The 16,472-nt window shown below is 35.4% G+C and overlaps 1 protein-coding gene across 1 annotated transcript in view; it reads right to left on the reverse strand.

Annotated features, from left to right (window-relative positions):
- Nucleotides 1-16,472, reverse strand: part of CATSPERE (catsper channel auxiliary subunit epsilon) — a 243,606-nt gene that overhangs the window by 211,142 nt on the left and 15,992 nt on the right. Inside the window, exons 3-5 of the mRNA XM_027122413.1 lie at nt 11,426-11,499; nt 11,079-11,148; nt 2,143-2,213 (exon numbers count right to left, since the gene is read on the reverse strand). Coding sequence (XP_026978214.1) covers nt 2,143-2,213; nt 11,079-11,148; nt 11,426-11,499 — 215 coding nt within the window. The remainder of the gene's footprint in view (nt 1-2,142; nt 2,214-11,078; nt 11,149-11,425; nt 11,500-16,472) is intronic.

The following is a 16,472-nucleotide window of genomic DNA, read 5'->3' on the forward strand; positions in this document are numbered from 1 at the left end:
ATTCATCAAGACCAAGTTGGCTTATTCCAGAAACACAAGGTTAGTTTAATATGGATATATTAATAACTATTATCCATCAGATTAACATAGTAAAAGAGAAAAACCGTATGAACTTTTATGTGGAAGAGAAAAAAACTTTGAATAAATTTCAGCACCAATTCATAAAAAAATCCACAGCCACCTTGGAATAAAAGGGAACTTCCTTAACCAGGCAAAGTTTAACTCATAACCTGTAACAAATATTATACAACTAGTGAAATGATGAGAGTCTTCCTTTTAAGATCAGGAATAAAATAAGGAGACCTGCTATCACCCTTTTAAGAAACATTGTATTTGATGTTCTAGACATGCAGTAAGAATAAAAGGAATGGAAGCCATACTTATCAGAAAGAAAAACAAAATCATCATTATTTGCAAGTAATCTGATTTTTTTTAATTCCAAGAGAATATATAAATAAATTATCACAATATAAGAGTTTAGCAATGTTGCTGAATGCAAAAATCAACATTCAAAAGTAAATTGTATTCTATACAACAGGAATAACTGGTTAGAAATTGTAATTTAAAATTTTTGACTATTTATAATAGCAAAAAACAAAAAAAGAGTACCTAGGAATAAGTCTAATAAAAATGTCCTGGAACCTTTATTAAAAATTACAAAATCTTATTGGCAGACATGTAAAAAGACCTAAGTAAATGGAGAGTTATATATTATTCAGGAGTAGAAAGACACCCCAAATTGATTAAAATATTTAGACAAATTATAAAAATCCCAGCTAAGGTTTTTGTAGAATTTGACAAACCAATTCCAAAAATTTATAGGAAGAAAAAATAGGTCCATGATACAGCTAAGAAATTCCTGAAGGACAACAAGAGCTGGGGTCAGGGTGGGGTGGGTATTTGTACTATCACTTCTCAAGATTTAAAAAATAAAGTTATAGTAATACAGATAATGCAGCATCTGTTCAAGTATAGACAAATATATCAGCTAATCCATTTGTGGTTAACTAAAGCTAAATACTCTTAAAACACATTATTACTTTTCTTTTGCATTACTTACATAACCTTGCTTCTTGGTAAGGCTCTGGGAGAGTGGCAGTAATTCAGAGAAGAATGGGTAAATGTGTACTCCTGGTGGGGCTTGCTGAAATCTAGCTATCAGGACTTTCAGTTCAAAGGTTACACATAAACTACAGAGCCATCTGACTTAAAGGGACCATGTAAACCAGGACAGTGAAATTATCGGCAACAATTATGCTTTACCGAAGACACAAGTATTCTGATAGGTTCTGTTTGGGTCATATGGCCATCCTCACCTAATTGCTGTGGCCAATGAAATGTGGGGTTGTGGAGGTAGTACCACATAAATCATATGAAATTAATAATTTCACCACAGAATAGGGGAGGGATGGTTCCCTCAAAGGAAGGGATATTAAGTACATAAAAAGAATTAGGTACATTACAGTCATCTGGAGAGCAGGGACCACATAAGACAGTTCTTTTTATCCTACACGGTATTTAGGATATGCTTGGACTATGATACTAAAAACAAAACAAAACAAAACAAAACTCTGACTCATTGATGCATTTTACTTATTGATTTTATAATGCAATTAACTATTTTTTCTTGTACCAGTTTTTCCTTCTTAGTTATATTCATTCACCATCATGTTAAAAAGAGTTTGAAGAGCTATCTAAGAAAACGAGAGTACTTTTGGAATATAATGTATACAATGGAAACCAAAGAAGCCTGTAATCTGAAAAACCAGAGTCAATTTCCAATGCTATCTTTTAGTAGCTGCATATTTTTTCCAAATTATTTAACCTATCCAAGCTTACATTTCCTCATTTATAATAAAGATAGTAATACTTACATTTAACTGGTAATTATGAAAACTGACATAGCTAATTTACATAAAGTATGACCATGTAGAAGCAGTATTTGTTCAAATAGTGGTTGCTATTGTTATATTTACTGTTTGTTCTTCACTATTAGTTGGGCATTAGTTGGGTACATTTGAGGACATCTTGATTGGTGAATAAAAGCTTATATGGAAACTATAATGCAGATAATCAATTTGTGGTTAATTAAAGCTAAATACTTTTAAAACGCATTAATTACCTTTCTTCTGCATTACTTACATAACCTTATAATACCACAGAAAGCAAGTATGAGAACTGTCCACAGATAAATAGCGTTCTTCTTCTAAATCCTAAAAGAAAATGCAAAAGAAACTATGATAAATTTAGATGACTGATTGTTTCTATTATATTTGTCTTTATGAAATTATATATATACATCTTTTCTGTATATTTTAGCCCCAGTTCCTAATATCTGGTCTTTGACCCTGGTTCCTGACACCTAGCTCCTAATACTCTTTAATTTCCTGAGTAATAGGAACGTCTGGCACAGAGCCCCTAAATTCTTTTTGTTCTAATGAGTTAACTCGGTGGGCTCCTGGCTGGGAACTGATCACTAGAAAAACCAACCCATGGTTAAAAGCTTGGAACTTTCAGCTCAGCCTCCCATTCTCAGCTCAGCCTCCCCCCATTCTCTGGAGAGTGGAGAAGGGCTGGAAAATGAGTCAATAATCAATCATGCCTACTTGATGAAGTCTCCATAAAAATCCTTAAAGTATGAGAGTAAGAGAGCTTCCAGGTTGGTGGACACATCCACATGCCAGCAGGTGATGTACCCAACTGCACAATGACAGAAGTTCCTGTACTCAGAACCCTTCTGGACCTTGCCCTATGTACTCCTTGACCTTGTTGTTCATCTGGATCCTTTTACCATATTCTTTATTTTAACCAGTAAATGTGTTTCCCTGAGTTCTGTGAGTTGTTTAGCAAATTACTGAAATTGAAGAGAAAGTTATGGGAACCTGGATTTATCACCAGTCAGTCAGCAATTGGCAACTGAAGTGGGTGCAGTCTTGTGGGACTGAGCCCTTAACTTGTGGGATGTGACATTAACTCTAGGTAGATATTGTTGGAACTTTGAATGGTAGTACCCCCAGCTAATATAGGAGAATTGGTCAATGTTGAACCACCCCCCCCCCCACCAATATCTGGACACAGAAGTGTTCTCTGCAACTGTACAAAGGAAAACAGTGAATTTTCCTCGAAAGTCTTCCTCAATGAAACACAACTCAATTAATTTTCTTGTTTAATTGTTCTCAACAAGAGATGAAATTGCTTGCAAAGAAATGTTTGGCAATGCTTGGAGACATTCTTTGGTTGTTATAACTGAGGCCTTTTGAGTGCATTTCAAAAGTCACACATACCTCCTTAAAGGCTGTAAGATCTGATAGCACTATATATAAATGACAAATATATTCCTATATATACATGTATTAGTGTGTACATATTTTTTACATAACATTACACATTTATGTGGACTTCCAACACATAACAAAAGGGAGAGAAATCCTTTACTTCCTCAGGAATCAGTAAAGAGAAATCCTTTACTTCCCAGGAACACAATTCCTGGGAAACACACTGGGAAACACACAAACTCAAAAAGCCAAATTCAAATATTTTTCAATCTACAGGGATTGAAATGTGAATTACTATATACATCTGGCCTCTCCCACTTCACCCTGTCTACCTGTTTCCTGAAAATACAGGTTACTAAGTAAAAGGAAAGCAACAGAACTTAGAGAAACACTTTACTCATGGGGAAAAAAAAAAGTAAAAAGAAGGCACAAGCCCCAGAGTAAAGGCAGGACTTGTCACATGAAGTCTCTACACAGCAATGGCTTTAAATACACTTATGTGGGAACATCAACTATAAGGTGTGTGGCCAGTACTTTGTTATGAACTAGCACAGTGCCATTGCTTTAAAATTCCTTATTGTTAGGGGCGGAGTGAAGATGGCGGAGTAGGAGGACACATCCACTAGGTGCTGGTGGAGGACCTCAGACACCAAAGGGGACAGGAATCCCCATGCCACCAGGTAGGACACAGGAAGGAAGGAGCGGGGGGAGGAAAAGTTGGAGGTAGGATGGGACTGGCACCCCTGAGGGAGGCTGGGGGAGGGGAGAGGTTCCTACACTCAGAGGGGTCCACTCATGGCGTGGGGATTGATGGGGATGGAGAGGGACCTTCTGGGGATTGGGGATCAGAGGGGAACACGGCCAGCATCTCCCCTGCCACTTGCGCCCCGGCAAGCCTCCTGGGGTCCTGGGCCTGAATCCCTCCCCGGCCCCCTCTGGCCGGTCAGATCCTGGGCCTAAGTGCCCCCGCTGAGGCCTCTTCCAGCCGCACGGGTCCTGGACCTAACCCCCACCCCTCAACTAAGGGCTTTTCTGGCTGCATAGGTCCAAGGTCTAAGCCCTACGGCCCGCTAAGGCCTTTCCTGGCCGCGCAGGTCCTGGGCCTGAGCCCCACAGCCCCCAGGCCTCCTCCAGCCTTTTTTAAAAAAATTCTTACCTTTTAATCTTATTTTTTATTTTATTTTTTCATTTTTAAAATTTTATATATATATATATTTGCTGTTGTGGTTCTGTTTTGTTTTGTTGTGGTGATTTCATTTTTATTTTTTCTATTGTATTTTTAATTTTTCTAATTTTATTTTATTTTTTCTTTATTGTTATTGTTCTGCTCTTTTTTGTTTGTTGCTCTTTTTTTTTTTTTTTTTTTTTTGCCACACTGTGTAGCTTGTAGGGTCTTGCCTGAGCTCCTGTGGTGGGTGTGTGGAGTCCAAAACACTGGAGTAACAGAGAAGCTCAGAACCCAAGGAATGTTAATTGGTGTAAACTCTCCCACAGGTCCTCATCTCAGCACCAACACCCAGCTTCAACCAACTGCCTGCACACTCCAGTGCTGGATGCCTCAGGCCGAACAACCAGCACAACAGGAACATAGCCCCACAAATCAATAAGAACGAGATGACAAAAAAAATGTGTTACAGATGAAGGAGCAAGGTAAAAACCTATAAGACCAAATAAATGAAGAGAAAATAGGCAACCTACCTGAAAAATAATCCAGAGTAATGATAGTATAGATGATCCAAAATCTTGGAAATAGAATGGAGGTGTGGATTGAGAAAATACAAGAAATGTGTAACAAGGACCTAGAAGAACTAAAGCACAAACAAACAGTGATGAACAACACAATAACTGAAATGAAAAATACTCTAGAAGGAATCAGTACCAGAATAACTGAGGCAGAAGAATGGATAAGTAACCTGGAAGATAGAATGGTGGAAATAACTGCTGAAGAGCAGCATAAAGAAAAAAGAATGAAAAAAAATGAGGACAGTCTCAGGGACCTCTAGGACAACATTAAATGCACCAATATTCGAATTATAGTGGTCCTAGAAGAAGAAGAGAAAGAGAAAGGGTCTGAGAAAATATCTGAAGAGATTAGAGTCAAAAACTTCCCTAAGATGGGAAAAGAAATAGCCACCCAAGTCCAGGAATTGCAGAGTCCATACAGGATAAACCCAAGGAGAAACACACCAACACATATTAATCAAACTAAGAAAAATTAAATTCAAAGAAAAAATATTAAAAGCAGCAAGGGAGAAGCAACAAATAGCATACAAGGAAATCCCCATAAAGTTATCAGCTGATTTTACAGCAGAAAGTCTGCAGACCAGAAGGGAGTGGCAGGATACATTTAAAGTGATGAAAGGGAAAAACCTACAACCAAGATTACTCCACCCAACAAGGATCTCATTCACATTCAACAGAGAAATCAAAAGCTTTACAGATAAGCAAAAGCTAAGAGAATTCAGCACCACCAAACAAGCTTTACAACAAATGCTAAAGAAACTTCTCTAGGCGGGAAACACAAGAGAAGAAAAAGACCTGCAAAAACAAATGCAAAACAATTAAGAATATGGTAATAGGAACATACATATTGATAATTACCTTGAATGTGAATGGACTAAATGCTCCAACCAAAAGATCCAGAATGGCTGAATGGATACAAAAACAAGACCCATGTATATGCTGTCTACAAGAGACCCACTTCAGACCTAGGAACACATACAGACTGAAAGTGAGGGAATGGAAAAAGATATTCCATGCAAATGAAAATGGAAAGAAAGCTGGAGTGGCAATACTCATATCAGATAAAATAATCTTTAAAATAAAGACTGTTATAAGAAACAGGGAAGGACACTACATAATGATCAAGGGATCAATCCAAGAAGAAGATATAACAATTATAAATATTTATGCACCCATCATAGGAGCACCTCAATACATAAGGCAAATGCTAACAGCCATAAAAGGGGAAATCAACAGCAACACAATAATAGTGGGGACTTTAACACCCCACTTACACCAATGGACAGATCATCCAAACAGAAAATAAATAAGGAAACACAAGCTTTAAATGACACAATAGATCAGATAGATTTCATTGATATTTATAGGACATTCCACCCCAAAGCAGCAGAATTCACTTTCGTCTCAAGTGTATACGGAACATTCTCCAGGATAGATCACATCTTAGTTCACAAATCAAGCCTCGGTAAATTTATGACAATTGAAATTATATCAAGCATCCTTTCCAAACACAACTCTATGAGATTAGAAATCAATTACAGTAAAAAACTGTAAAAAACATAAACACATGGAGGTTAAACATTACGCTACTAAATAACCAAGAAATCACTGAAGAAATCAAAGAGGAAATTTAAAAATGCATAGAAACAAATGACAGTGAAAACACAATGACCCAAAACCTATGGAATGCAGCAAAAGCAGTTCTAAGAGGGAAGTTTATAGCAATTCAATCTCAACTCAGGAAACAAGAAAAATCTCAAATAAACAATCTAACCTTACAGATAAAGCAACTAGAGAAAGAAGAAGAAGCACACACACAAAAAAAACCCCAAAGTTAGTAGAAGGAAAGAAATCATAAAGATCAGAGCAGAAATAAATGAAATAGAAATGAAGAAAACAATAGCAAAGATCAACAAAACTAAAAGTTGGTTCTTCGAGAAGAAAACAAAATTGATAAACCTAGCCAGAATCATCAAGAAAAAAGGGAGAGGATTCAAATCAATAAAATTAGAAATGAAAAAAGAGAAATTACAACTGACAGCACAGAAATACAAAGGACCATAAGAGACTACTACAGGCAACTATATGCGAAGAAAATGGACAACTGGAAGAAATGGACAAATTCTTAGAAAGGTACAAACTTTCAAGACCGAACGAGGAAGAAATAGGAAATATAAACAGACCAATCACAAATAGTGAAATTGAAATTAAAAATCTTCCAACAAACAAAAATCCAGGACCAGATGGCTTCACAGGACAATTCTATCAAACATTTAGAGAAAAGCTAACACCTATCTTTCTGAAACTCTTCCAAAAGATTGAAGAGGGAGGAACACTCCCAAACTCATTCTATGAGGCCACCCTGATACCAAAACCAGATAAAGATGTCACAAAAAAAGAAAATTACAGACCAATATCAGTGATGAACATGGATGCAAAAGTCCTCAACAAAATACTAGCAAACAGAATCCAACAACACATTAAAAAAATCATACACCATGATCAAGTGGGATTTATCCCAGGGATGCAAGGATTCTTCAATATACACAAATCAATCAATGTGATACCCCATATTAACAAATTAAAGAATTAAATTACTAATAATATAATTAAAGTTAATTAAAGTTAATAATTAAATTATTGTCTCAATAGATGCAGGAAAAGCTTTTGACAAAATTCAACAACCATTTATGATAAAAACTCTCCAGAAAGTAGGCATAGAGGGAACCCACCTCAACATAAAAGGCCATATATGACAAAGCCACAACAAACATCATTCTCAATGGTAAAAAACTAAAACCATTTCCTCTAAGATCAGGAAAAAGACAAGAGTGCCCACTCTCACCACTATTATTCAACATAATTTTGGAAGTTCTAGCCATGGCAGTCAGAGAAGAAAAAGAAATAAAAGAAATCCAAACTATAAAAGAAGAAGTAAAACTGTCACTGTTTGCAGATGACATGATAGTATACATAGAAAATCCTAAAAATGCTACCAGAAAACTACCAGAGCTAATCAATGAATCTGGTAAAGTAGCAGGATACAAAATTAATGTACAGAAATCTCTTGAATTCCTATACACTAACAATGAAAAATCTGAAAGAGAAATTAAAGAAACAATCCCAGTTACCACTGCAACAAAAAGAATAAAATACCTAGGAATAAACCTACCTAAGGAGGCAAAAGACCTGTACTCATAAAACTATGAAACACTGATGAAAGAAATCAAAGATGACACGAACGTATGGAGAGACATACCATGTTCTTGGATTGGAAGAATCAACATTGTGAAAATGACTATACCACCCAAAGCAATCTACAGATTCAATGCAATCCCTATCAAATTAGCAATGTCATTTTTCACAGAATTAGAACAAAAAATTTTACAATTTATATGGAAACACAGAAGACCCTGAATTAGCCAAAACAATTTTGAGAAAGAAAAACAGAGCTGGAGGAATCTGACTCCCTGACTTCAGACTCTACTACAAAGCTACAGTCATCAAAAGAGTATGGTACCGGTATAAAAACAGAAATATAGATCAATGGAACAAACAGAAAGCCCAGAGATAAACCCATGCACCTGTGGTCACATAAGCTACAACAAAGGAGGCAAGAATACACAATGGAAAAAAGACAGTCTCTTCAATAAGTGGTGTTGGGAAAACAGGACAGCTACATGTGAAAGAATGAAATTAGAACAATTCCTAACACCATACACAAAAATGAACTTAAAATGGATTAAAGACATAAATGTAAGACTGGACACTATAAAACTCTTAGAAGAAAACATAGGCAAAAATCCTCTTTGACATAAATCACGGCAAGATCTTTTTTGACCCACCTCCTAGAGTAATGAAAATAAAAACAAAAATAAACAAATGGGACCTAATGAAACTTAAAAGCTTCTGCACAGCAAAGTAAACCATAAACAAGATGAAATGACAGCCCTCAGAATGGGAGAAAATATTTGCAAAGGAAGCAATGGATAAAGGACTAATCTCAAAAATATACAAACAGCTCATGCAGCTCAATATCAAAAAAACAAACAACCCAATCAAAAAATGGGTGGAAGATATAAATAGACATTTCTCCAAAGAAGACATACAGATGGCCAAGAGGCATGTGAAAAGATGCTCAACATCACTATTTACTAGAGAAATGCAAATCAAAACTATAATGAGGTACTGGTCACAATGTGCATCACTGAAAAATCTACAAACAGTAAATGCTGCAGAGCGTGTGGAGAAAAGGGAACCCTCTTGCACTGTTGGTGGGAATGTAAATTGATACAGCCACTATGGAGAACAGTATGGAGGTCCCTTAAAAAACTAAAAATAGAACTACCATATGACCCAGCAATCCCACTACTGGGCATATACCCTGAGAAAACCATAATTCAAAAAGTGTCCATACCACAATGTTCATTGCAGCACTATTTACAATAGCCAGGACGTGGAAGCAACCTAAGTGTCCATTGACAGATGAATGGATAAAGAAGATGTGGTACATATATATAATGGACTATTACTCAGCCATAAAAAGAAATGAAATTGGGTCATTTGTAGAGATGTGGATGGACCTAGAGCCTGTCATACAGAGTGAAGTAAGGCAGAAAGAGAAAACCAAATATATATTAATGCATACATGTGGAATCTAGAAAAGTGGTACAGATGAACCTACTTGCAAGGGAGGAATAGAGAAGGAGACGTAGAGAACGCACATGTGGACACGGGGGAGAAGAGGGGGTGGGATGAACTGGGAGATTTAGATTGACATATATACACTACCATGTGTAAAGTAGATAGCTAGTGGGAACCTTCTGCACAGGGAGCTCAGCTTGGTGCTCTGTGATGACCTAGTTGGGTAGGATGGGTGGGAGGGAGGTCCAAGAAGGAGGGGATATATGTATACATATAGCTGATTCCCTTCGTCGTACAGCAGAAACTAACACAACATTGTAAAGCAATTATATTCCAATAAAAAATTCCTTATTATTATTGTTGACTAGAGAGGATTCAACATCACTCTTATTTAATTGAATTCACATAGCTTTCCTGAATTGAAGAAAATGTAGTGGAATACAAATAAATCTGCTAGAAATGGCTTTTTAACTGTTGATATTGTCATAGGAGTATATGATCTGAGACCCACTTATCTGGGAGTACTGTTATCATTAAGGTGGTAACTGGGGCTTTAATATATTTATTAATAAAAAAGCTAATGTAAAAATCATATATGGTGATCCCCTCTTATCCATGGGGGATATATTCCAAGACCCCCAGTGGATGGTTGAAACTGCAGATAGTACCAAATCAGCCCTATATATACTGTTTTTTACTGTACATACATACCTATGATAAAATTTAATTTGTAAATTAAGCACAGTAAGAGATTAACAACAATAATAATAAAGTTAAATAATTATATCAATATGATCTTTTTTCTTTCCTTATTTAGTTAAAAACGTTCACCTTTTCACTTAAAGGAAGCACTTAATTGCTTCTCTTTGGCATATCTGAATTGCCAGAATCACTGTTCTTGCACTTTGGGGGCTATTATTGAGTAAAATAAGGGTTACCTTCACACAAGCATTGTGTTATCACAAAAATAGATCTGATAACTGGGACAGGTACTAAGTAACTAATGGGTAGGATATGCCAGACAAAGGAATGATTCATGTCCCAGGTAGGATGGAGTGGGATGGCATGATAATTCATCATGCAACTCAGAACAACTGCAATTTAAAGCTTGTGAATTGTTTATTTCTGGAATTTCCCATTTAAATTTTTTGGACCACAGTTGACTGTGGGTAACTTGAAAGCAAAGAAGGTGTAACCATGGATAAGTGGGGAACTACTGTATCAGTTCATAACATAATTTGCTATGAGATACATCTAAAAATTAATGATATATTGACAATAATTTTAAAATACCTCTTATAGTTACAACTCAACTATTTAAAACAGGTTAAGTTAAAACATCAAAAATAAGGCAAAATAAAATGTAACAGGGATAATTATTTAAGATTTACTAATTTATCATTAAAATCAACTTACTGGGCCCATAACAATTGGTTTTATAATCTGAATACCAGGAGAAGAACAACGTAGTTCTGTCTTGGGTGATCTAGCAGTTAAAAACAATGGGAAAGGAGAAATAAGTATAGATGCTTATGAGATTCCCCTACTACTTTTTAAGCCTAAAAACTTCCATTCTTTGCTAATAAGAAAAATAAAAAATATAGCAATAGTTTACTTCTCTCCTATTTTCAAAGTGATTTTGTCTTTCTTTTCACATCTATTAATGAAAAGAAATTTACATTAAATCACAGCCTTGAATCTGAATGTCCACACTATATGAATGGTTTTTACTCATACATTGAATTTCACAGCAAAAATCTTACCTTTTATTTTTTATAGAACAAGTTCCCGGCACACTCCACTCAGAAAATAATGTTCCTTCATACTCTAACTTAATCTGGAAAAGAAGGTAAAATAGCTCAAACAAAAATCTGCTCTAAAATTTTTTATCTCAGTGTTTAGATGTAGGGCTCAATTTTCTGAGTCATTATTTAAAGAGAGAATAACTAAAGCTCAATCCCTTTGAAATTGTACAAGTAAAAGAAAAATAACAACTTTTGTGGGACATTTCAATAGTCTGCCCCCAACTATAAGATTTTTATTTTATTTTACTTCAAAAGTAATCTATCAAGTGTCTAGAAGGTGGCACTTAAGGTGATACAATCATCATAAATTTCTTCAGTCGCATTTTCCTTATTTCCTTATTTCTACTTTTTTTCCTGCTTCCACATTCTTTCATTTATAAACTCTTTCTTCCTGGAAGTATGCTCATACAATTTCTAACATTATCAGTCTTAGTCTCAACACTGGTCATCCTCTTCAGCCAGAGTTGGAGCCCAATTTCACCTCCTAATATTGTTACATAAAATTACATACATATACATATGTATACAGTTTTATGTATATATACATATATAAATATTGTTTCATTGGTTTTACTTGAATGGGGATTATAATACCAGCTATCTCATAGATTTGATGATATAGGATTAATGAACAGTGTATAAGAAGATAAAAGAGAAAAGTTCACCAGAAGCTATGACACGACCCTGTAGTATATAAAGCAAAATTTGATAGAATTACTAGAAGATATTTTAAAAGTCACAAATATAGTGGTAGGCTTTAACACACTTTTTTCAAGCCATAGATTAAACCTGAAGAAAGGGTAGTTACAGCTGACCCTTGAACAACTCAACAGTTAGGGGCACTGACACTCCACATAGTGGAAAATCTGCCTATAGTTTATAGTTAGCCTTTTATATATGAAGTTCTTCAGTATCAGTGGTTCCACATCCACACGTTCAGTCAACCTTGGATTGTGTAGTACTTTAGTATTTACTATTGAAAAAAATTCTTTGTATAAGTGGAACAGTTCAGCTCAAACCTATGTTGTTCAAGGGTCAACTCTGTGTGCTTGTGTGTGTGTGTTTCTAAAATTAACCAATACAAAATATATTCTTTTCAATCTCACATAGAACATTTACCAAAATTGACCACATTTACAAAGGAAGTGTTAGCCAATCTCAAAGTACTATTATCACACATACCGTGCCTTTGATATTAATGAAATAAAATAATTAGAATTTCTCATAAAGTTAATCAGAAAAAATTTTAGGATATTTGTAATCTTTTTTTTCACATCTTTATTGAAGTATAATTGCTTTACAATGGTGTGTTGGTTTCTGCTTTATAACAAAATGAATCAGTTATACATATGTCACTGGTAATTTGATAGGGATTGAATCAAATCTGTACATTGCTTTGGGTAGTATGGCCATTTCAACAATATAAATTCTTCCCATCCAAGAGCATGGGATATCTTTCCATTTCTTTGAATCATCGTCAATAAGCTTTACTAATGTCTTGTAGTTCTCAGCATATATCTCTCATCTTTCTGGTGAGGTTTATTCCTAAGTATTTTATTTTTTTCACGCGCTCTTAAAGGGGATTGCTTGTTTACATTCCCGTTCTGATATTTCATTGTTAGTATAAAGAAATGCAACTGATTTTTGTATGTTAATCTTGTATCCTGCTACCTTGCTAAATTTGTTTATCAGTTCCAGTAGTTTTTGTGTGGAGTCTTTAGGGGTTTCTATATATAGTATCATATCTGCATGATGACAATTTTACCTCTTCCCTACCAATTTGAATAGCTTTTATTTCTTTTCCTTGTCTAACTGCTGTGACTAGGACTTCCAATACTATATTGAATAGAAATGGTAAGAGTGGGCATCTTTATCTTGTTCCAGATTTTAGTGGGAAGGCTTTCAGCTTTTCACCATTGAGTATTATATTGGCTGTGGGTTTTTTATAAATAGCTTTTATTATATTGAGATATGTTCCCTCTATACTCACTTTTGTACGGGTTTTTATCATGAATGGATGTTGAATTTTATCAAATGCTTGTTCTGCACTATTGAGATGATCATGCGGTTTTTGTCTTTTCTTTTGTTGATGTGTTATGTCACATTGATTGATTTGTGTATGTTGAACCATACTTGTGACGCTGGGATGAATGCAAGTTGGTTATGGTGTATGATCTTTTTTATGTGTTGTTAGATTCAGTTTGCTAATATTTTGTTGAAAATTTTTGCATCTATATTCGTCAAAGATATTGGCTTGTAATTTTCTTTTTTGGTAGTCTTTGGTTATGGTATCAGGGTGATGATGGCTTCATAGAATGTCTTTGGGAGTCTTCCTTCCTCTTTGATCTTTTGGAAGACTTTGAGAAGGATTGGTGTAAGTTCTTCTTTTTATGTTTGGTAGAATTTGCCTGTGAAGCCATCTGGTCCTGGACTGCTGCTTGTAGGGAGTTTTTTCTATTTCACTTCTAGTGATCTGTTCAAGTTATCCATTTCTTCTTGATCCAGTTTTGGTGGGTTGTATGTTTCTAGAAATTTGTCCATTTCTTCTAGGTTGTCAAACTTGTTGGCATACAATTGTTCATAATAATTTCTTTTTTGTCTTTCTGTGGTATCCATTTTGATTTCTCCTCTTTCATTTCTTATTTTGTTTCCTTGGGTCTTCTCTCTTCATGGGGAGGCTGGTCAGAGTTTTTTCTATTTTGTTTACCCTTTGAAAGAACAGCTTTTGTTTTTATTGATTTTTTTCTATATTTTTAAATCTCTATTTTATTTATTTCCTCTCTGATCTTTATTTTCTCCTTCTTTCTGCTGACTTTAGGTTTTGTTTGTTATTCTTTTTCTAATTCCCTTAGGTGGTGTGTTAGGTTATTTGAGATTTTTCTTGTTTCTTAAAGAAGGCCTGCATTGCTCTGAACTTCCCTCTGAGAACTGCTTTTTCTGCATCCCATAGATTTTGTATGGTGGTGTTTTCACTGTCATTTGCCTCAATGTATTTTTAAATTTCTTCTTTGATTTCACTGTTGACCCACTAGTCTTTTACTAGAAGGTTGTTTAGTCTCCATGTAATTGTTTTTTTCTCATTTCTTTTTCTGAGGTTGATTTCTAGTTTTATGCCATTGTGGTCAGAAAAGATGCTTGAAACAATTTCTATACTTTTAAATTTGTTGAAGTTTGTTTTGTGCCCTAGTATGTGGTCAATCCTAGAGAATGTTCCATGTGCACTTGAAAAGAATGTGTATTTTGCTTTTTTTGGATGTAATGTCCTGAAAATATCAATTAGGTCTAACTGTTGTATTATATCATTTAGGATCTCTGTTGCCTTGATTTTCTGTCTCAAAGATATGTCCACTGATGTGAGTGGGGTGTTAACATCTCCTACTTTATTGTATTCCTGTCAATTTCTCCCTTTGTCTGTTCGGTAGTGTGTATATGTCAATGCCACTCTCTCACTTCATCACAGCTTACCCTTCCTCCTCCCCATATCCTCAAGTCCGTTCTCTAGTAGGTCTGTGTCTTTATTCCCATCTTTCCCCTAGGTTCTTCATGACATTTTTTTTTTCTTTAGATTCCATATATATGTATTAGCATACAGTATTTGTTTTTCTCTTTCTGACTTATTTCACTCTGTATGACAGACTCTAGGTCCATCCACCTCACTACAAATAACTCAATTTTGTTTCTTTTTTGGCCGAGTAATATTCCATTGTATATATGTGCCACATCTTCTTTATCCATTCATCTGTCGATGGACACTAGGGTTGCTTCCATGTCCTGGCTATTGTAACTAGAGCTGCAATGAACATTTTGTTACATGACTCTTTTTCAATTATGGTTTTCTCAGGGTATATGCCCAGTAGTGGGTTTGCTGGGTCGTATGGTAGTTCTATTTTTAGTTTTCTAAGGAACCTCCATACTGCTCTCCATAGTGGCTGTATCAATTTACATTCCCACCAACAGTGCAAGAGGGTTCCCTTTTCTCCACACCCTCTGCAGCATTTACTGTTTGTAGATTTTTTGATGATAGCCATTCTAACTGGTGTGAGATGATATCTCATTGTAGTTTCGATTTCCATTTCTGTAATGATTAATGATGTTGAGCATTCTTTCATATGTGTGTTGGCATTCTGTATATCTTCTCTGGAGAAATGTTTATTTAGGTCTTCTGCCCATTTTTGGATTGGGTTATTTGTCTTTTTGATATTGAGCTGCATGAGCTGCTTGTAAATTTTGGAGATTAATCCTTTGTCAGTTGCTTCATTTGCAAATATTTTCTCCCATTCTGAGGGTTGCCTTTTGGTCTTGTTTATGGTTTCCTTTGCTGTGCAAAAGCTTTTAAGTTTCATTAGGTCCCATTTGTTTATTTTTGTTTCCATTTCTCTAGGAGGTAGGTCAAAAAGGATCTTGCTGTGATTTATGTCAGAGTGTTCTGCCTATGTTTTCCTCTAAGAGTTTGATAGTGTCTGGCTTTACATTCAGGTCTTTAATCCATTTTGAGTTTATTTTTGTGTATGGTGTTAGGGAGTGTTCTAATTTCACTCTTTTACATGTACCTGTCCAGTTTTCCCAGCACAACTTATTGAGGAGGCTGTCTTTTCTCCATTGTATATTCTTGCCTCTTTTATCAAAGATAAGGTGACCATATGTGCGTGGGTTTATCTCTGGGCTTTCTATCCTGTTCCATTGATTGATATTTCTGTTTTTGTGTCAGTACCATATTGTCTGGATTACTGTGGCTTTGTAGTATAGTCTGAAGTCAGGGAGCCTGACTCCTCCAGCTCCGTTTTTTTTTCTCAAGATTGCTTTGGCTATTCTGGGTCTTTTGTGTTTCCATAAAAATTGTGAAACTTTTTTGTTCTAGTTCTGTGAAAAATGCCAGTGATAGTTTGATAGGGATTGCATTGACTCTGTAGATTGCTTTGGGTAGTACAGTCATTATCACAATGTCGATTTTTCCAATCCAAGAACATGGTAAACCTCTCCATCTCTTTGTATCATCTTTAACTTC

This window comes from Aethalodelphis obliquidens, unplaced genomic scaffold, assembly GCF_003676395.1.
Source record: "Aethalodelphis obliquidens isolate GAN/ISIS:26980383/991018 unplaced genomic scaffold, ASM367639v1 scaffold24, whole genome shotgun sequence".
Lineage (NCBI taxonomy): Eukaryota > Metazoa > Chordata > Mammalia > Artiodactyla > Delphinidae > Aethalodelphis > Aethalodelphis obliquidens.